This window comes from Narcine bancroftii, chromosome 5 (assembly GCF_036971445.1).
Source record: "Narcine bancroftii isolate sNarBan1 chromosome 5, sNarBan1.hap1, whole genome shotgun sequence".
Lineage (NCBI taxonomy): Eukaryota > Metazoa > Chordata > Chondrichthyes > Torpediniformes > Narcinidae > Narcine > Narcine bancroftii.
Genome location: NC_091473.1, coordinates 11837699 through 11860375, shown reverse-complemented (window position 1 = coordinate 11860375; position 22677 = coordinate 11837699). Strand labels below are relative to the sequence as shown.

The following is a 22677-nucleotide window of genomic DNA, read 5'->3' as shown; positions in this document are numbered from 1 at the left end:
CTGGAACAGAAGTGGACCTCTTGGTGATAAGGTGATGGCTGGTGCTCACCTGTCAGACAGAGCACCCTATGGTCAACAAGTGGCCCAGTGACCATGGTTTGTGCACTGCAGCTTTAACAGAAAGCCAGCAAATCAAAAATCAAGTTGCAAGATCAGAATTTAATAAGTGGAAGTAGAAATTCTTACCCTTGGTGTAACACTTGGTGTTCATCCTCTAAACTAATATTGACGTGAACATAATGGACCCCATGACAATACTTAAGAAGAACCAAGCTAACCTTTGCCAACTTACGACCGTAATTTGGACCAAAGGTTCAGTTGTATTTCGGAACTGGCGTATGCTGGAATTGTGTTCATTTGTTTAAAAATATGGAGTTATAAAATTTACGCAGTTTATGTTGTATTTGACATACAGGGATATGGGGCACACAAGAGCCAAGATGTGCGTACTTACCATGTCAGACGGCGTCCCAGGGTCAGTAGGCTGGATGCAGCTAGTTTGATTCCTGTGCGCATGCACGAGTCTTCAGTTGGTGCATGCGCGAAAGTTAAGTGCCCTAATAATATTGAATTTGCACCCTTAACACTTGTGTTTGCGCCAATTGAACTCCAATACGTGAACCACGCATGCGCCAAATGAAGACTCGCGCATGTGCACAGGAATCAAAATAGCCATGCCCAGCCTACAGACCCCAGGACACCAACTAACAAGTACGTACATTTTGGCTCTTATGTGCCCTGTATCCCTGTTATAGTTTGTCAAATATAACATAAACTGCATAAATTTTATATTTTGTCTTTATATTTTTTTTTAACAAATTTTCAGTCATATGTGTGGATGGACACAAGTCGGATAAGTCACAAGTCGGGGAGTACTAATCCTTCCACTATCAGCTGACAACATCGGAGTGGTAATTGAACCTACAACTGGAGTAAGAAGCGGCAGGGCCTTCAACTGAGGAAAATTAGCATATTAAGCAATAATTGTTTTTAAAGTAAATACACTAAATTTCTAGAGGAACTCAGCAGGTCTTGCAGTGTCCATAACCAACGTTTCAGGCCTGAGCTTTTCGTCAAGGAATGAGCAAAAAGTAGGCAGGCCCCAGAATAAAAAGATGGGGTGGGGGCGGGGGGGAAGGAGCAGAGGCGAACAAGAGGAGGTCATAGGTGGATTTGGGTGGGAGGGCAGAAGAGACAAAAGCTGATAAGTGATAGGGGAAGGAGGTAGCTCTCTGAATGAAGAGGGAAAGGGGTGGATGGGGAGCTGGAGGATAGGAGACAGGGGGATAAGAGAGAGAGAGACAGCTGAGGGGCCTAACGGAAATTGGAAAAATTGATGTTAATGCCATTTGGTTGGAGACTGCCCAGTGGCCAACCATTTCAATTCCTTACTCCATTCCCACAGTGACATGTCTGTCCATGGCCTCAAGCATTGCCAAATTGAGGATACTCACAAAATGGAGGAACCACATCTAATATTCTGTCTTGGCTGTTGGCTTATGCTCCCACCCTTGCCCCTTCTTTTCTCCTCTCCCACCTTTTTATTCAGATACCTGCCTGCTTTTTGCTCATACTCGACGAAGGGCTCAGGCTCAAAAGTTTATTAATCTACTGTTTCTCCAGCAATGTTATGTTTTTACTATAATCACAGCTTCTGCAGACCTTCATGTTTCATCTTCCTCATGGTTTTTACAGTAGTGTTTTAACTTCCAATGGAATGGCTATGGACAAAAGCAATTCAGTAATGTATTGGGTAATCAGTGGGATTTGCTGGTGCAGAAATAATGCAGAAAACTGCTCAGACCTTCTGCTTCCCTTGAATCCTGACAGCCCTGGAACTGGGCATAGATTCACTTTGGATCAATCCACAATGCTGAGAATATTGTGGATAACATGGTTAGTGAGTTGGTCATACCATAGTTTAAGGGCTTAGGAAAGATTGGGAATGGTGACCAAAAGGCAGATCAATGGCAAGAAGGTAATTCAGGAGTCCTCTGTGCTCATCTTACTCTTTGGGTACTGTTGGGGGACATGATTCACCAAAGGAAGGCAGAATTAGTCAAGTTCATACCACTATAAGTTGCTCTACCACACGAAGGGCAGGAAAAAGAATGGCAGAGCTATAGGGGAAGGAGATTCCCTGATAAGGGGAATAGACAGGAGCGCCTGAGGCACAAAAGGGGCTTCCATTTGGTATGTTGCCTCCTGGATATCTCAGAGCAGGTGCAAAGCATTCTGAAAGGGGAGGGTGACCAGTTATTGTGGTGCATGTAGATACCAACAACATATGAAAAAAAGCAGAATGAGGTCCTCCAAGTCAAATTTAGGAAGCTAGGAGATAAATTAAAAAGTAGGAACTCAAAGTATGTAATCTTAAGACTATAAACTATGCCATATGTAGGTCAGAGTAAGAATAGCAGAACAGTTAGGATGCGGCTTGAGCAGTAGCTCAGGAGAGAGGGCTTTGGATTCCTGGGGCATTGGAATTGGTTCTTCAGGAGATGGGACTGTATCTTTGCCTTTGCTACATAAAGGACACTGTTTGACCTGCTGAGCTCCTCCAACATTTTGTGTTTTTACTTCAACTCCGGAGTCTGCAGATTTTTGTGATTGACAAGCAAGATGGTCTACACCGAGGCAAGACAAACATCCAAATTTGTGTGCTACATACCATTTGTGTACTCTGATGGCTGCACAAAATTCATAAAACTTAATTTTTTAATATACTTCTCCTAATTAATATAGATTGTAAAGAGCCAAAAGTCCCTTGTTTTCTGTTGCCCAATCTTCTACCCAAAGTGATATGTTGTTACCCTCAACCTGTCATCATTCATATGGCAGAATGTCTTTCAAACATTCATGATTCATTAGCTTTTCATCCTGCTCATTACACCGTAAAGATCTCCAACAAATCTGCTGAACATTGTTTCCCTTTCATACAATCATTGACTGTTGCTAAGTATGTCATGTTTTTCCAAGCACGCCGTTATACTTCCATAATATGGACCAGTTTTTTTAAATTATTGATTATAGGCTGGTCTATAATTCCATATTTTCTCTCTCCCTTGAATACAGGAGTTAGATTTTTATTTTCTTTTTTTTTTATTGGCACAGTAGAAGCTGATTCTGGCCATTTAAACCCACACTGCACAATTACACCAAACTAACCCACAACCCTGTATGTTTCTGGAGGATGGGAGGAAACTTGGAGCACCCTAAGGAAATGCATGCAGACATGGGGAGAACGTAGAAACTCTTTACAGATAGTGCCGGATTTGAACCAGGTTCACTGGTGCTATAATAGTGTTGCGCTAACTGCTACGTTAACTGTGCTGCACTAAATATCTGATATCCTCCAATCCACTAAAATGTCTATTTTTTTCCCCTGTATGTACTTGCAGAAACTCTTACCATGTGCCCTTACATTTCTTTTTTATGCCCATAGTCTTGTTTATCCAATCAATTTTTTGTCATTCTTTGTTATTTAATTCTTTCCCAATCCTCAAACCTACTGGTGTTTATAATCAGTTTTATCAGCCCAAGTGCCAAGATGGTATATAACTAAGGACAGACCACAATAAAGTATGGGTAGCATTAAAAAAACATTAATTTTGCTTTCTCAATCTATTCATTCCCATTCTCTATTTTAATTGCATTATTTTCAAAACCAATTGCAACTCTTTAAATTTTCACTTTTCCCTTTCTATCTTATTTTCTTTGACATATCCAGCATGACATGACAATTATTGTCATTTATCAGGGTTGAAAGGTAGAAGTTATATAAATTGTCAGCTCAATTACTTATTCACTTTTTGTATCTGGTTTCACTGATGTAATTCTAGGTCAGATATACATAGGTCAAGTAGAAATAAGTTCTCTCTGCATTGCCTCATCAAACATACTTTAGAGTTCAGAATGGTGAACACATTCTAACTCTATTTGACAAAGTATCATTTGTTCTGTTTTCAGGCATACCAGTGACTTCTTACAAAGTCACAGGAGATCCTGTCAAATCCACTGGAATGTTTCCATCACTCTGACACACGGAGGCTTACCTTGCAGCAGACACAGAAAGCTTTCAGAGGGTTGAGTCCCAGCCAACCACTGTTTCCTGCATCTCTGAAACGATCCATAAACTCTGTGTACAGTGATCGCTGGATTTTGGAGAGACGGACCAGTAACACGTGTTCTTCTTTGTCAGGAAGGTGACCTCTTAAAACATCATGGCCCCGCCTGCAGAAGATGAACTGACATTAATTCATTGAAACAGCATACACAGTAAATACATTGGAACACATTAGACCTTCTTTACTAATAAGATTTAAGGAACAGACAGTAATTTTTAAAAACAATTATTCCTCATAAAATATATTCAAACAATGCCCAAGAGAATGGGCAGCATTTATTTATATGTGTGTGTGTGTGTGTGTGTGTATATATATATATATATAAAACTGTAATAAGCAGAGTCCCACATTTGCTGCTCACAATGTCTATGAGTTGCATCAAATTGGGTGTCCATAATATCAGTAAATCAGAGTCTGGAAACACAGGAGGCTAGTAAGTCTGTGCCATCTCTTTGAATGGACTAAACAATTAACCCTACATCATTTTCTTTCTCAATTGAATCCTACATACTTTTATTCAACTAACTACACAATTTCCTTATGAAAGTTGTAACTAAATCTTCAACCAATACATTCCATCACATTCACTGTGCAAAGAAATTCTCATCTCATTTTCTGTTAATTATCAACTCTTTTGCCACAGAAAATAATTTTATCCCTGTTTGCTCTGTTAATGCTGTTCGTAACTTATCTCTCATCAACCTTTTGTATTCCAGGGTAAATAATCCGCCTCTCTCCAACGTAGAGATCTAGCGTAGAATGCAATCAATGTTAGACCAAAATGCAGAATCGCATTTAAAACACAAAAGAAGCTTCAAAACCAAAGAAATACAGTTTTTAAAGTGATCAGTTATGACGACCAGAAAACATCTGTTAAGATTTAAGGGAAAAGCAGATGGTAAGAATAAGGACAGAACAAATTCTTCTGGCATAACTGTGACCAATCAAAAGTGGAGCATATAATTTTAATTCCCCTTAACAAAAAGTACAGGTAGTCCCCGACTTACGACCTATGACTATTCGGACATATGACCGTAATTTAAAAAAAAAGAAAAAATATGAAATTTACATGGTTTATGTTGTATTTGACAAACTACAACAGGGATACAGGGGATGTAAGAGCCAAAATGTGCGTACTTACCTTGTTAAGTTGATGTCCCACGGTCCATAGGCTGGGTGTGGCCATCTTGATTCCTGTTCACTTAGTGAGTCATCGGTTGACATATGCACGGTGATTTCACATGTTGGAGTTCATTTGGCGCAAGCGCGAAAGGGCATGAATTCAAAATCATTAGGGCGCTTAACTTTCATGCATGCACCAACCAAACTCCAATATGTGAATCCACAGCACATGTGCCAACCGAAGACTCGCGCAAGCGAACAGGAATTAAGATGGCCACGCCCAGCCTATGAACCCCAGGACGCCGACTAACTACTGCGCATATTTTGGCTCTTACAATACTGGCCCCAAGCATCATGAATAAAGAGGCTTACCCAGTCTCCAAGTGACTTTTGTGGATAGTAGTCCTTACAGGGCAATTTTGACATACACCTATTCCAAGATACGACCGGTCGACCAGAATGGAACTTGACACCCAACTATAATCAACTGAATCACGAAAGTCTGGAGACACTGTGATTGAATTAAAAATCAAGCCAAAGTGCTAATGGATCACAGCTGGTCTTTTCAGCATCCATAAAAACCAAAAATATAGTGCCGACATTTCGGGCCTGAGCCCTTCTTCAAGGAATAAGCAGAATGAACCAGAAGCAGGAAATCTCAGAAAGTCTCAGAATTCAGACAGTGCCGGCTGGGGGCATGAATCCAACTAACAAAAGGTGTTAATTGGATATGATAAGAGGAGAGGTGAGAATTTATCATGTCTTGTGCAAAAGGAGACAGGGAAATGGGAGACACAGAGCTGGGGGAAAACGACAGGGGTGGGGGGGTGGGTGCAGGGAGGGGTAAGAAGTTGGTGGGGGGTGAGATGGAACAATTTCTTCCTGTTAACCCTCTTCCACAGAACCAACATCAGCCTTTGAGTCATCGTCACAATTATCTCCCCAGAATTATGTTACTTCACAGAATTCTGGATAGGTTTCTTCCACTGAGTTAGGGAAAAGATGGTAGGATAAAGGAACCATGGTTGACAAAAGAGGCAAGTCAGCTAGTTAAGAGGAAAAAGGAAACATATACAAAGTTGAGGAAGCAAAAGATAGGAAGGGTTCATGAGAATTATATGATAGACAGGAAGGAATGCAATCAACCTGATTTGGTTGATACTCTTTTTCATTTGAATCCTTCCCATAAGAGTTTAATAGGTAATATTTACAATAATTTTTTTAAAATTGCAATCGGTAAAATTAGAGGAGCTTGAGAATTGGAACTTCAGTCACTTCTCCCAGGGGAACTTTGGAAATTTTTTTGAACGGTTACTACTTCATTATGTGCTCGACATGCATTGATTCAGTTTAAAGTTGTACATCATCTTAATATGTTGAAAGATAATTTGGCCCCAGTCTTTTCTAATGTTACTCCTATGTGTGATCAATGTAAGTCACAAGTGGCCACTCCAACATATGTTTTGGTCTTGCTCTGTATTGGAGAAGTATTGGACAGATATTTTCAAGATTTGTCAAATATAGATTTTGTCTAATCCATTGACTGCTATTTTTGGAATTATAGTTCCAGAGATGGGTCCAATTCCTATTTCTGCACATCAGGTTGTTGCCTTTACGACACTGTTGGCCAGAAGAGCCATTTTATTTAAATGGAAAGATCCTAATTCACCTACTTTGATGCAATGGGTCTCTCAAGTTATGTCATGATTAAGTTTAGAAAAAAATTAGAAGCTGCACTTTTGACTCCTCTGTTCAGTTTAAAGAGACTTGCCGTCCTTTTATAAACTATTTTCGTATGAGTTAATTTGTATCTTGACTTGACCTTCCAGACTGTGGGATTTTTTATTGGCAAGGACCAGATAAATAGTTTATACTGATTTGTTTTAGTGTACTCTCAGTTTAGACTGCCCAGCCTTTTTTCATTTTCTCTTTTTCGAATATTCCAAATTGAGAAAGGGTTGTTCAATATTGTTATAATATTACATTGTATTATGTATTGCAATATTTTGATGTTTGTTTTTACTATTTGCTTCTGTATTCTATTCTTCTCATGTATTGTTTACTATAATATGTTTAATAAAAGAATGAAAAAGAAAGAAAGGAACATAAGAAACGACGGGAGAGCAAGGGGGCATGACAAGGTAAGTAGGATTAAATAAAATCTTGATTTTTAATTCAGACATTCACCACTGTAACAAGTCATTTTGGCCCACTAGTCTGTTCTGCCCAATTGCACCGCATTCACCTACATCCTCAATATGTTTTGAACAATGGGATAAAGCTGGAGCCCCCGCAGAAAACTCATGCAGACACAGGGAGGACGTACAAACTCCTTACAGACAGCGCGGGATTTCAACCCAGGTCTGGTCCTGATCACTGGCACTGTAAGGGCATTACGCTAACCGTTATGCCGACCGCGAAGAACAGAAGGATGACTAGAGTGTAGGGCTTCTTAAGGATAAAGGCAGTAACATGAGCTTGGAGATAGAGGAGGAAAGGGAGGTTCTAAATGAGCACTTTGCTTCAGTGTTAACCTCAATTTGAGGTTAGCATTGAACAAGCGTATGTGCTGGAGCATGTTAAGGAAGTGGAAGTGCTAGATCATCTTAAAAACATTTGGATTGGCATCTCCAGGACCAGGCAAGCTAACAGATTCACATTTATTGTCAGAGTACATACATGATGCCACATACAACCTTATATTCCTTTATCCTGCGGGTGCGGCAGAATTACCACTAATTGGTAGTGAAAAAAATCTGTACACTGCATATCCTTTGGCTTGGCTTCGCAGACGAAGATTTATGGAGGTGTAATGTCCACGTCAGCTGCAGGCTCGTTTGTGGCTGACAAGTCCGACACAGGACAGGCAGACACGGTTGCAGCTGTGGCAAGGAAAAATTGGTTGGTTTGGGTTGGGTGTTGGGGTTTTCCTCCTTTGTCTTTTGTCAGTGAGGTGGGCTCTGCGGTCTTCTTCAAAGGAGGTTCCTGCCCGCTGAACTGTGAGGTGCCAAGATGCACGGTTTGAGGCGATATCAGCACACTGGCGGTGGTCAATGTGGCAGGCACCAAGAGATTTCTTTAGGCAGTCCTTGTACCTCTTCTTTGGTGCATCTCTGTCTCGGTGGCTAGTGGAAAGCTCGCCATATAACACGATCTTGGGAAGGCGATGGTCCTCCATTCTGGAGACGTGACCTACCCAGCGCAGTTGGATCTTCAGCAGCATGGATTTGATGCTGTCAGCCTCTGCCATCTCGAGTACTTCGATGTTGGTGATGAAGTCGCTCCAATGAATGTTGAGGATGGAGCGGAGACAACGCTGGTGGAAGCGTTCTAGGAGCCGTAGGTGATGCCGGTAGAGGACCCATGATTCGGAGCCGAACAGGAGTGTGGGTATGACAACGGCTCTGTATACGCTAATCTTTGTGAGGTTTTTCAGTTGGTTGTTTTTCCAGACTCTTTTGTGTAGTCTTCCAAAGGCATTATTTGCCTTGGCGAGTCTGTTGTCTATCTCGTTGTCGATCCTTGCATCCGATGAAATGGTGCAGCCGAGATAGGTAAACTGGTTGACCGTTTTGAGTTTTGTGTGCCCGATGGAGATGTGGGGGGGCTGGTAGTCATGGTGGGGAGCTGGCTGATGGAGGACCTCAGTTTTCTTCAGGCTGGCTTCCAGGCCAAACATTTTGGCAGTTTCCACAAAACAGGACGTCAAGCGCTGAAGAGCTGGCTCAGAATGGGCAACTAAAGCGGCATCGTCTGCAAAGAGTAGTTCACGGACGAGTTGCTCTTGTGTCTTGGTGTGAGCTTGCAGGCGCCTCAGATTGAAGAGACTGCCATCCGTGCGGTACCGGATGTAAACAGCGTCTTCATTGTTGAGGTCTTTCATGGCTTGTTTCAGCATCATGCTGAAGAAGATTGAAAAGAGGGTTGGTGTGAGAACGCAGCTTTGCTTCACGCCATTGTTAATGGAGAAGGGTTCAGAGAGTTCATTGCTTTATCTGACCCGACCTTGTTGGTTTTCGTGCAGTTGGATAACCATGTTGAGGAAATTTGGGGGGCATCCGAGGCACTCTAGTATTTGCCAAAGCCCTTTCCTACTCACGGTGTCGAAGGCTTTGGTGAGGTCAACAAAGGTGATGTAGAGTCCTTTGTTTTGTTCTCTGCACTTTTCTTGGAGCTGTCTGAGGGCAAAGACCATGTCAGTAGTTCCTCTGTTTGCGCGAAAGCCGCACTGTGATTCTGGGACAACATTTTCGGCGACACTAGGTATTATTCTATTTAGGAGAATCCTAGCGAAGATTTTGCCTGCAATGGAGAGCAGCGTGATTCCCCTGTAGTTTGAGCAGTCTGATTTCTCGCCTTTGTTTTTGTACAGGGTGATGATGATGGCATCACGAAGGTCCCGAGGCAGCTTTCCTTGGTCCTTGGTCCCGTGCAGTTTGGTATGCAGAGTTTTGCCGCCAGCCTTCCAGACCTCTGGGGGGGGATTCCATCCATACCTGCTGCTTTGCCACTTTTCAGTTGTTCAATTGCCTTATATGTCTCTTCCCGGGTGAGGACCTCATCCAGCTCTAGCCTTAAGGGCTGTTGAGGGAGCTGGAGCAGGGCGGATTCTTGGACTGAGCGGTTGGCACTGAAAAGAGATTGGAAGTGTTCTGACCATCGGTTGAGGATGGAGATCTTGTCGCTGAGGAGGACTTTGCCGTCTGAGCTGTGCAGCGGGCTTTGGACTTGAGGTGAGGGGCCGTACACAGCCTTTAGAGCCTCGTAAAAACCCCTGAAGTCGCCAATGTCCGCGTTAAGCTTGGTTCGTTTGGCGAGGCTCGTCCACCACTCATTTTGGATCTCCCGGAGTTTGCGCTGATGATTGCTGCATGCGCGACGGAAGGCTCGTTTCTTCTCTGGCCAGGACGGCTTTGCAAGGTGAGCCTGGTGGGCAGCTCGCTTCTTTGCCAGCAGCTCCTGGATTTCCTGGTTCTTTTCGTCGAACCAGTCCTTGTTTTTCCTGGAGGAGAAGCCCAGTATCTCTTCAATGGATTGCAGTATGGCAGTCTTCAGCTGATCCCAGAGGGTTTCAGGGGACGAGTCCGTGAGGCGGATTGCATCCTCGAGCTTTGCTTTAAGGTTTGCCTGGAAGTTTCCTCTCACTTCGTCTGACTCCAAGTTTCCAACATTGATCCTCTTTCTGGGGGCTTTACTGTTCCTGGACTTTGGCTTGAAGTGAAGGTTGAGCTTGCAGCGAACAAGCTGGTGGTCAGTGTGGCATTCAATAGACAATAGAAGCTGGAGTAGGCCCTTCAGCCCGTCGAGCCAGCACCGCCATTTTACAGATCATGGCTGATCACTACCATCAGTACCCCTTTCCAGCCTTATCCCCATTACCCTTAACTCCTTTGCTGGGCATGACCCTGGTGTGAAGCACATCTCGTTTGTCTCTTTCTCGCACCAGGATGTAGTCCAGGAGGTGCCAGTGTTTGGATCGGGGATGCATCCAGGTAGTCTTCAGGCTGTCCCTCTGCTGAAAAAGGGTGTTTGTAATGACAAGCCGCTGTTCTGCGCAGAGCTCCAACAGGAGGCGCCTGTTTTCGTTGCACTTTCCGACACCATGCTTGCCCAGGATTCCTGGCCAGGTTTCTGAATCTTTGCCGACGCGAGCGTTGAAGTCGCCAAGGATGACAACTTTGTCGGCTGTTGGGGTGCGTTGAATGAGGTTGCGCAGATCAGTGTAGAACTTGTCCTTTTCTGCTGGTTCTGCCTGGAGGGTTGGAGCATAGACATTGATGAGGGTGATGCGACGCTTGTTTTGAAGGGGGAGTCGCATGGACATGATCCGGTCCGAGTGGCCTGTCGGGAGGTTTTCGAGTTTGGAGGTAATGGAGTTCTTGACCATGAAGCCTACACCAGATAGGCGTCGTTCATCCATAGGCTTTCCAGGCCAGTAGAGTGTGTAGCCTGCGCCGTGTTCTTGGAGGCTGCCTACATCTGCAAGGCGGACTTCACTGGGAGCGGCGCTGTCGATGTCAAGTCTGAGGAGTTCATGTGCGATGAGGGCAGACCAACGTTCAGGTAGGTGGCTGTCAGCCTTGTCTAGCATGGTTCTGATGTTCCAGCATGCTAGCTTGAGTTTGTGAGCATCTTTTGAGGGGTAGGACGTGGACATGTCCTCAGGCCTGCGCAAAGGAGCTTTTAGGTGGAGTGCAGTGTGCGCAGTACTGGCCCCACCTTTACACCCATGGTTCGTGTACCGTGGCCAAGCAAGCTGGGACATGGCAGCGAGGTCCTTGGGTCGTAGGTTTTATATCGGAGTGGCCTTCTCCTATGCAGGTTTCTTATCCGGGTTGGAGGGGCCTGCCTCCCCTCCTAGGTCGGACCATACCTGGACCAGGTACACAGCATATACATGTAAACAGATAACCAATGTAAACAAACTAACTGTGCAATACAGAGACAATAAAAAGAAAATCAATAAAGTGCACAAGAGTCCTTAAATGAGTCTCTGATTGAGTTTGTCGTTGAGAAGACTGATAGTGGAGGGGGAGGAGCTGTTCCTGAACTAGGTGGTGCGAGTCTTGTGGCACCGATACAACTTTCCTGATGGATCAGCAAGAACTGAGCCTGTGCTGGGTGGTGTGGAATTTTGATGGTTGTTGCTGCTCTCCAACGGCAACATTCCCTGTAGATGTTCTCAATAGTGGGGAGGTTTTGCCTGTGATATCCTGGGCTGCGTCCACTACATTTTGCAAGGCTTTATGCTCAAAGGTATTAGTGTTCCCATACCAGAGCATGGTGAAGCCAGTCAGGACATTTTCCACCACACATCTGTCGAAATTTGCCAGGGTTTATGGTATCATACAAAACTTCTGCAAACACCTGAGGAAGTAGAGGTGCCGACGTGCTTTCTTCACAATGCCATTGGTGTGTTGGGTCCAGGAAAGATCCTCCCAAGAACTTAAATGTGCTCATCCTCTCCTCCTTTGATCTCCCAATGATCTATGGATTATAAACCTCTGGCTTTCCTTTTCTGAAATCGACAATCAGCTCCTTAGTTTTGGTGACATTGAGTGCAAGATTGTTGTTGGTGCATCATTCAGCCAAGTTCTCAATTTCACCCTTTATGCTGACTCATCCCTTTCCTTTATACAACCCTCTACCGTGGAAGAGTCAGCAAATTTGTTGATGGTGTTATTATCATACCAAGCCACACAGTTGTAGGTGTAAAATGAGTAGAGCAGGGGGCTAAAAACGCAACCCTGTGGTGCTCGGTACTGATGGAGATTGTGGAGGAGTTCTTACCAATCTTCACTGATTGTAGTCTGGAGGTGAAGAAATCCATGATCCAATTGCACAGTGGGATATTAACTCCCAGGTCTTGGAGTTTGCGGATTAGCTTTGTGGAAATGATGATGTTAAATGTCAAAATGTAGTCGATAAAGAGCATCCTGATGTATGTATCTTTGCTGTCCAGATGTTCCAGGGCTTTGTATAGAGATGGCATCTGTCATAGAACTGTTAGTACAATTGGCAAATTGGAATGTATCCATGTCACCACTTAGACAGAGGCTGATAGGCTTCATCGCCAGCCTTTCAAAACACTTCATCACTGTTGATGAAAGTGCTACTGGTTGATAGTCATTAAGGCAGGTAACTGCACTCTTCTTGGGCACTGGTATGATTGATCCCTGTTTAAAAAGGTGGGTACCATGCCCTGCTGGACTGAGATATTAAAGATATCTGTGAATACTTTGGTAAATTGGTCAGCATAGATTTTTAATATTCAGTCAGGTACTGCAGGAAGTGAGGGAAGAGCCTGCTGTGGCATTGGCAATGATCTTTGCATCTCCTTGATGACCAGGAAGTAGCGGAGAATTGGAGAATGGCAAATGTCATCCCCTTGTTTAAAAAATGTAATACGGAGAATCCTAGGAATTATAGACCAGTAAGTCTTACATCAGCGGTGGGCAAGCAATTGGAGAGGATTCTAAGGGACAGGATTTACAAGCATTTAGAGAATTATAGTCTTCTCAGGGATAGTCCACATGGCTTTGTGAGGAGAAGGTCATGCCTTATGAGCCTAATTGAGTTTTTTAGGGAAGTAACAAAAAAAATGATGAAATTAGTGCAGTAGATATGTTTTATTTGGATTTTATAAGGCATTTGGCAAGGTTCCCCATGGTAAACTCATTCAGAATTGGCTTGCCTGCAGAAAGCAGAGATGGCAGAGGTCGACGCTGCTGAAGATCCAGCTGCGCTGGATGGGTCACGTCTCCAGAATGGAGGACCATCGCCTTCCCAAGATCGTATTATATGGCGAGCTCTCCACTGGCCACCGTGACAGAGGTGCACCAAAGAAAAGGTACAAGGACTGCCTAAAGAAATCTCTTGGTGCCTGCCACATTGACCACCGCCAGTGGGCTGATAACGCCTCAAACCGTGCATCTTGGCGCCTCACAGTTTGGCGGGCAGCAGCCTCCTTTGAAGAAGACCGCAGAGCCCATCTCACTGACAAAAGGCAAAGGAGGAAAAACCCAACACCCAACCCCAACCAACCAATTTTCCCTTGCAACCGCTGCAATCGTGTCTGCCTGTCCCGCATCGGACTGGTCAGCCACAAACGAGCCTGCAGCTGACGTGGACTTTTTACCCCCTCCATAAATCTTCGTCCGCGAAGCCAAGCCAAAGAAGAAAGATTTCCCCATATCTGAAATTCAGTTAACTGCAAAGTTTTTCTGGCAGCTTTAGTTGCTACATTTATTTTATTTTGTAAGTTGAGATCATGTTTTTAAGGTAAGAATTAAACATTATTTCATGCTTGAAAAGTCTTGTGTTTTTTGTTTTGTTTATCTGCTGATACAAGCATTTTGCTGCTGGTATTAGGGCTGCTTAAAGCCATTATTCAGTTATCTGAAAGATCCAATTAACTGAAAAACAAAGCTTTTTGGATATGGGGAAACATACTGTGTTAGATAGAACATATTTTATCTAGAGGTCAGTGACTCGTGGAGTTCTGCAGAGATTTGTTCTGTGACCCATGCTCTTTGTGATTTTTATAAATGACCTGGACAAAGAAGTAGTGTGATTGGTCTGTAAGCTTTCCGATGACACGGTTTGCGGTGTTGTGGATGGTGCAAAAGGCTGTCAAAGTTTACAAAGGATATATATAGGATACAGAGTTGGATAGAAAAGTGGCAGATCAAGTTCAATCTGGATAAGTGTGAAGTGATACGTTTTGTAAGGTCAAATTTTAAGGCAGAGTACATGGTTAATGACAGAATTCTTAACTGTGTGGAAGAACAGATGGATATTGGGGTTCAAATCCACAGATCTCTCGAGGCTGCCATTAAAGTTGATAGGGTAGTTAGAAAGGTTTATGGTATGCTGGCGTTCATTGGTCAGGGGATTGAGTTCAAGACTTGTGAGATAATGTTGTAGCTCTATAAAACTCTGGTTAGTTCACACTAGGAATATTGTGTTCAGTCTGGTCACCTCAGTACATGAAGGAAGTGGGAACTATGGAGCAGGTGCAGCGGAGATTTCTTTGGATGTGTTGCCTGGATTGAAGAACATGTCTTATGAGGCAAGGATAACAGAGCTTGGCCTTTTCTCTTTGGAGTAAAGAAGGATGAGAAGTGACTTATTAGAGGTCTACAAGATTATCAGAGCATACATAGGGTGGACAACCAATGATAGTTTTTATCCAAGCAACAGTATTAACAAATACCAGAGAACATCTGTAGAAGGCGAGGAAAGTTTAGGGGAGACATCAAGGATATGCTTTTTTTTATATACACAGAGTGGTGGGTGCCTGGAATGAATTGTGGTGGAGGATAATGCAACATTTAAAAGACTCTTTTACAGGCACATAGATGCAAAAAAAATAGAGGGTTATGGGTCTGAGGTAGGGAAGGTAACTTTAAATTGTTGAGTAGGGTTATACTGTAGGTCGGCACAATATCGTGTGCCATGGGACCTGTACTGTGCTGTAGCATATTGTGTACAGCTTTGAGGATACAAAGCATTAGTCATGCAATCTTAGCCTTCTCTAATCAAAGGATGTCATGTTTTTATTTCCTTTTAAGGAAACATGTCCACAGTATGCACTCATAATTTGACCTCAGTATCATTCTGATGAACTGGATTGCACCTTATCCAAAGGCCTTCAAACACTTCACAAGAAGAGTGCCCACTACTTCAGATTCATTGTTTTCTCTGTCTAACCAGTGATTTTGCCATTCAGTCTCTCATCCAAGTTCTCACCTTTGCACAAATCCTTCCAGCAGGCTGTGTAAGACATGGCTGCGATAGCGCATCAGGCGGACATCCTGTGGAGTTGAGTCGATACACTGCCCATTCAGGATGGGCCGCTCAAACATGTTGCTGAACTCTTGCCTGGTGCCAAGGAAGTCAGGCCGGACAAAGTCTACCATGCACCAATACTCCATGAGGTTGTTCTGAAGAGGATATCCAGTTAGGACCACCCGCCGGCGTGAACGAATACTCTTTAAGGCCTGAGATGTACTGGCGTGGCAATTCTTTATGCGGTGGCCTTCATCACAAATAACTACATCGGGCCCTGGTCTTGAGAGGGCCTTCTCAATGCCTGAGGAATAAAGTTAAAAATCCAATCAAATGAAAGGAAGTAGAATAGACTATAAATTTAATGTAATACAGTAAAATGTCCCTCTATTTTGACTCACTAGATAAGGCAAGTTATTCCAACTGGAGAAATTACATTTAAATCACTTTAATTCTTCCCACTCCTCAGCCCAGAAAAATGAAGGTTCCATTATTCTCATACATGAAATTGTTTAACAGGGAAGGAGAGGAATTAGCAGAAAATCTGATCACATGACAGAGAGTCGGCACTTTGTCAGACATTCCTCACAGAAATGAGGTCCCAGCGAGGAACAAACTCACGACCCCTGGTTTACAAGCCCAGTGCTCTAACTATTGAATTATCGGAGCCAATAACCCAAAAAGCAAGTTTATCGTGTTTCATAGTAAAAGTCCAGCTAAACTCTAGGTAACAAGATTTAATTTTTGTGAACACAGTCAGCATGAGGCTTTTTTTGTTTAATTTGGGCATCATGTTCCATGTTATAACTCCTGTTGAATCAAGGGTCAACAGATTGTAACGTCTGAATTTGGAGAGAGGTTTTGCAAATTATTAAATATTTTCATGCAATTAATAACACAGTTTTGTCGGGTGGTACTGGTACAATAGGATGACAAATAAACTTGAACTTGAAATTTTAATTTCCTTTGGTTGGGCAAAGGGCTTGAAATTGTCCGAGAAAGCAGTTTTGTATTTCTCCAAAATGCCAGCACAGATTTAAGGTGAGAGAGGAGAGATCCAAAAGGGAACTGAGAGGCACCTTTACCACAGAGGGTGGTGGGTACATGAAACAAGCTGTCAGAGGAAATGCTTAAGATGGGTACAATTGTAATGGTTAAAAGTCAATTGGAGAAGTACATGGATTAAACAGTTTCAGAGGGTCATAGGGCAAATGAAAGCAAATTGGACTCACTTAGGTAGACAACTCAGTCAGCATGGACTGAAGGGGCTGTTTCTCTTCTGTAAGACTTTTGTATTTATGATCTCCTTATAATTTAATATAATGTATAGTATTATAGCTGTTTTATTTTTAAAACGAAGCACCTGTTTGGGTGAGTGAGAACTAAGAGAGCATTTTGTCTGAAGCATCACATTTTGGATGAAATGCTAAAGCAAAGATCCATTTATATTGAAGTCTCCTCTTTCCCAGAACAGCATAAAATTCTCAAAATGTAATTTTCTTCGCCATCAAGAGGCTTTTCATTTCTTGACTGCATATGGTTTCCTGCTGCATGCACAATAACTGCCTAACAGTTACACAGTGAAAAGCACTGGGATAAGAGGTCTGCGATACTGAACATTTTCATCATTACCTTTCAACAGTTCTTGCTGCCGATCCTCCTCATCCAAATCTATAATCACAGGTCCAGCAGATTTCTTTGTTTTCTTCCTCCTCCCGCTAACAAAGGATTTTTTTAGTGAAAGCAGTCGATACATCTCGTACCCCATTAACAGCATGCCACCATCAGTCGACCATTCATTGATAACCTTGGCACGAGCCACAGTTGTTCTACAGGGAAGGAGAGGAATTAGCAGAAAATCTGATCACATGAACGTAGCATTGGATTCAATATCCAAGATCCTTCGCTCCAGTTCCAAAACATCCAAATTTATGGGCACTGTTACTATTGATGGAGCACAACTCTGATTTATACAATCCCACAATTCACATGGGCTTAATTCTGACCAACTATGGTCACCATGTCTCTCCTGAAGCTAAAAATTAGTTACAAATCCATGTGTAATATATTCCCACCACTAATATCTTGCTTTAGTGGAGATGTGAGTGAGTCTTGTATTTCATGTACTGGTGAGGGGGTGGGAGCAACTGAACAAATGAGTACAAATAATTATTTATTGATGGAACGGCACAGGCTAACTGTTGAAGAAAAAGCAAAGCCCCAGACACACAAATCACAGCAAATAAAAAATATAGGTGTGGAGAAAATGGCACCTAAGAAAGAAAAGCCAAAAACAACAGGGAGAGGAAAGAAAGATACCAGAAGAGAAAGGTGAAGGCCTTACCTGCACGAAAAAGCAGGGACCCGCCATGCAAAGAGGAGCCCGCTCCCCGAGGTTAGTGGAGACCCCGCAGGTCGGCGACCCACCGACCGCGGGACTGCAAAAATGGCAGCCAAACAAGGGTGCGCAAACGCGCATTACAAGGACGGGGGGGACCAGCTGTGGAGTGAAATTCCACCACACGAACAGCGGAGAGAGATCCGACAGCAAGGCCCCCAGCTGGAAGATAAAGAAAGCAATGGGAACGGGAGGAGTGAAAAAGAAAAAAGGAAGCAAGAGACACAACAGATAACCAGCCCAGAAGAGGATCAACGTCAAGAAACCATGGAAAAAAAAAATACCCAACAAACTGAGACAAACAGCTCAACAAGAAAGTCAGAAGAGACACAGATACAAGGAAGAGAAATAGAAGACACAAACCCAAGAGCAGACACAGAAGAAGAATACCAAGCTCTGCACAGAGGAATAGGAGGTAAAATGAATGGACAGTACATAGATAAATTTTTTTTCAAGAACAAATGAAAGCATTAAAAGAATGGTTGACACTAGAATTTAGTGAAATGAAAAGAAAAATGAAAAGTATAGAAGAAAAACTGAGTAGAATAGAGCTGGTCATAACAGATGTAGGGAAAGGATTAGAAAATGTGGTAGAACGTGTAATGACGGTAGAAATGGAAGTGAACGAATTAAAAAGAAAATTGGAAGGAAGTGACAAAAAAGTTAAAGAAACACAGGAGTTGTTAGCTCAGAAGACAGATATAATGGAAAACTATAGTGGGCCTTAAAGAAGATGAAGAAGGCAAAGATTTAAAGAATTTATAAAAGAATGGATCCCAAAAGTCCTGGGAATGCCAGAAATGCAGGAAGGAATGGGAATAGAAAGGGCACACAGAACATTAGCCCAGAAACCACAGTCACAACAAAAACCAAGATCCGTTTTAATAAAATTCCTGAGATACACAACAAGAGAAAATATATTGGAGAAGGCAATGAGAGAAGACAAAAAACCACTGGAATACAAAGGTCAAAAAATTTTTTTCTACCCAGACACAAGTTTTGAGCTCCTGAAGAAGAGGAAGGAGTTTAACACAGCAAAATCGATCCTATGGAAGAAAGGCTATAAATTTATGTTAAGATATCGAGCGGTGCTTAAAATAGTTATCCCAGAGCAGCAAAACAGACTGTTCTCAGATCCGGAGAAAGCACAAGAATTTGCAGAATGCCTGCAAGATTAGAAACAGAGATGAAGAGATGTAACAAGAACAAAGAATGAAAGAAGTAAAAATAATGTATCAGTAAGAACTAAAGGAGGGAAGAAAAGGGAAGTAAGGGAGAAGGGGGAAAAAAAGAGGAAGGGGGAAAAAAAGAGGAAGGGTTAAAAAAAATTCAAAATAAAAAATAACAAGAAAAAGAGAAGAGGGGGAGCTTTGTTGTAATGTGAAGATAAAAGTCTTTTCTAGAGGGGGTTGGGTGGGAGAAAATAACAGTCACTATTCAAAAAAAGAAAACTGAGAAATGGAAATGGGGAAAAGGGGAAAGGTGGAGGTGAGGAAGCAGAAATGAGATGTAAACAAAGTAGAGATGGCCATGTTGAACTATATGACTATAAATATTAACGGAATACATAACCAAATCAAATGGAAGAGGCTATTAAACTTACTGAAAAAAGAAAAAATAGATATAGCATTTGTGCAGGACATGCATCTAACTGAAGTGGAAAACAAGAAATTAACACCCTTGCCCAATTGAGGATAAGGGTATCAGACCTGGCACAAATGACCTCCTACACGTCTGGGCGTTCGATGAGGTCAATGGCTTTTTCACTCAGCGAGTGGTGGCAGAATGGAATGATCTTCCGAATGAGATAGTTGGGCAGGGTCCCTTCTGTCATTTAAGAGAAGGTTGGACATGCACATGGAAATGAGGGGGTTGGAGAGTTATTGGCGGAGAGCGGGAGATTTGAGCTAGTGGATTTGTTCTAGTGAACCGGTGCGGACTCGAAAGGCCAACATGGCCTGTTTCCACTCGGTAAATGGTTATATGATTATAAGGAGAGACTGGGTAGGGCACGTAATGGCAGCATCATATAACTCAAAAGCCAGAGGAGTAGCTACATTAATCAATAAAAATGTAACAATCAAAATAGAGAAGGAAATAATAGATCCAGCAGGGAGGTATGTAATGATAAAGTATCAGATATATTCAGAATTCTGGAATTTGATCAATGCTCCTAATGAAGAGGATCAAAAGTTTATGCAAGATTTTTTTTGAAGGTTGTAGATACGCAGGGAAATATATTGACAGGAAGGAATTTTAACCTTAATTTGGACCCAATGTTGGATAAAACTAGACAAAAGACTAGCAGAAAGAACAAAGTAGCCAAATTTATGGTTAAATCAATGCAGAAAATGCAACTTTTGGATATATGGAGGAGACAACACCCAAAGGAGAAGGAATACTCATATTATTCGAGTAGACATAAAACATACTCATGAATTGACCTGTTCCTGTTGCCAGCCCATATCCAAGGGAGAGTTAGGAAAACGGAATATAAAGCTAGATTGTTATCTGATCACTCACCCCTGTAATTAGCAATAGACCTGGAGGACATCCTACCAAGAACGTATAGATGGAGATTAAACTCCATGCTACTTAAAAGACAGGATTTTAGAGAATTAATTGAGCGCCAAATTAAAATGTACTTTGAAATAAATATGGAATCAGTGAAAGACAAATTTATATTATGGGATGCAATGAAAGCCTTCATCAGAGGGCAGATAATAAGTTATGTAACTAAGATGAAAAAGGACTACAATCGGGAAATAGAATAGCTGGAAAGGGAAATAGTAAATACAGAAAAAGAACTAGTATCTTAAGAAGAGAATTGGCGGACAAAAAAATAAAATACAAAACACTACAAACGTATAAGGTGGAGAAGAACATAATGAAAATAAAACAGAAGTATTATGAACTAGGAGAAAAAACGCACAAAATACTGGCTTGGCAGCTTAAAACAGAACAAGCTAAAATAACAGTATTGGCATCAAGGAAAAAGGACAAATAAATTACATATAACCCAAAAGAGATCAATGAAAACTTCAAGGGATTCTACGAGCAATTATACTGAACTGAGAATGAAGGGGAAGAAGACAAAATAGATGAGTTTCTAGCTAAAATTTAACTACCGAAATTGCAAGAAAAGGAGCAAAACAAATTGATAAAACCATTTGAAATAGAGGAAATACTGGATATATTAAAAAAGCTACCGAACAATAAAACACCTGGGGAGGATGGACTCCCAATAGAATTCTATAAAACATTTAAAGAGTTACTTATTTCTTCTCTCCTGGAAGTAATGAACCAGATTGAAGAAACACAAAACATGCCAGATTCATTTAAAACAGGAATAATTACAGTAATACCAAAGATGGGGCAAGATCCACTAACACCAGCATCGTATACACCAATATCTCTACTTAACTCAGATTATAAGATAATAGCAAAACAATTAGCAAACAGATTGGCCGACAGTGTACCAAAAATAGCAAAACTAGATCAAACTGGATTTATTAAGAAAAGACGAACAACAGACAATGTTTGTAAGTTCATTAACTTAATACATGCAGTACAAGGAAATAAGACGCCAACAGTGGCTGTTGCTTTAGATGCGGAGAAAGCCTTTGACAGGGTAGAATGGAATTATTTATTCAAAGTATTACAGAGGTTCAACCTACCAGAGAAATATATTAATTGGATTATAAGGGTCCAATGGCGAAGGTGACAGTAAATGGATACATATCGAAACAATTTAAATTAAGCAGGTCAACTAGGCAGGGATGTCCACTATCTCCCTCACTGTTCACTTTAGCAATAGAACCAGTGGCAGAACTGATAAGAACAGAAAATAAAATAAAAGGGATAAAAATAAGAGAAGGAATATAAAATCAGTCTAATTGCAGATGATGTCATAGTATACTTTAACACAACCAGAATTAGCAATAAAAGAATTACATAAGAAATTGAAGGAATATGGAGAAATATCGGGGTAAAAGATCAACACAAATAAAAGTGAAGCGATGCCAATGAATAATGTGGATTTCACAAAGTTTAAGAAAGAATCACCATTTAAATGGCAAACACAAGCAATCCAATTCCTAGGTATTAGACTAGATAATAATCTAAGCCATCTATACAAATTAAATTATCAGCCATTAATGAAGAAATTACAAGATGACTTAGAACATTGGAAAGATTTACCACTAACACTGATAGGAAGGGTAAATTGCATTAAAATGAATATCTTCTCAAGGATACAATACCTATTTCAATCGTTACCAATTCCCTTAACAGAGAAATTCTTCAATGAGCTAAAGAAAATAATAAGGAAATTCTCATGGCAGGAGGGAAACCGAGGATAGCGCTAGATAAATTAACAGAATGGTACAAACAAGATGGTTTGCAGCTACCAAACTTTCAGAATTATTATAGAACAGCACAATTAAGATATCTATCAGATTTTTATCAAACAAGGGAAAAACCAAATTGGACCAGGATAGAGCTAGATAAAATAGGGGAGAAGGTATCAGAACATATACTTTATAAGTGGGATGAAAAACTGGTGCAATATAGAAGTTCACCAGTACTGCACCATCTGCTCAACATTTGGAAGAAGATTCACGAAGAAAGGAAAAAAAACAAATTACCAACTACCAAAATTATTAATGACACAAAATCAACTAATCCCTTTCACAATAGATAACCTTTCCTTTAGAGAATGGGAGAGAAAATGGATTAAAA

At 41.6% G+C, this 22677-nt stretch overlaps 1 protein-coding gene across 10 annotated transcripts in view; it reads right to left on the bottom strand.

Moving 5' to 3' along the window:
• Nucleotides 1-22677, bottom strand: part of rad54l2 (RAD54 like 2) — a 219274-nt gene that overhangs the window by 109681 nt on the left and 86916 nt on the right. For all 10 annotated transcript variants that reach the window (XM_069936780.1, XM_069936782.1, XM_069936784.1 and 7 more), the window contains 3 exons: nt 17172-17368; nt 15501-15843; nt 4056-4233 (listed from right to left, as the gene is read on the bottom strand). In XM_069936780.1, coding sequence (XP_069792881.1) covers nt 4056-4233; nt 15501-15843; nt 17172-17368 — 718 coding nt within the window. The remainder of the gene's footprint in view (nt 1-4055; nt 4234-15500; nt 15844-17171; nt 17369-22677) is intronic.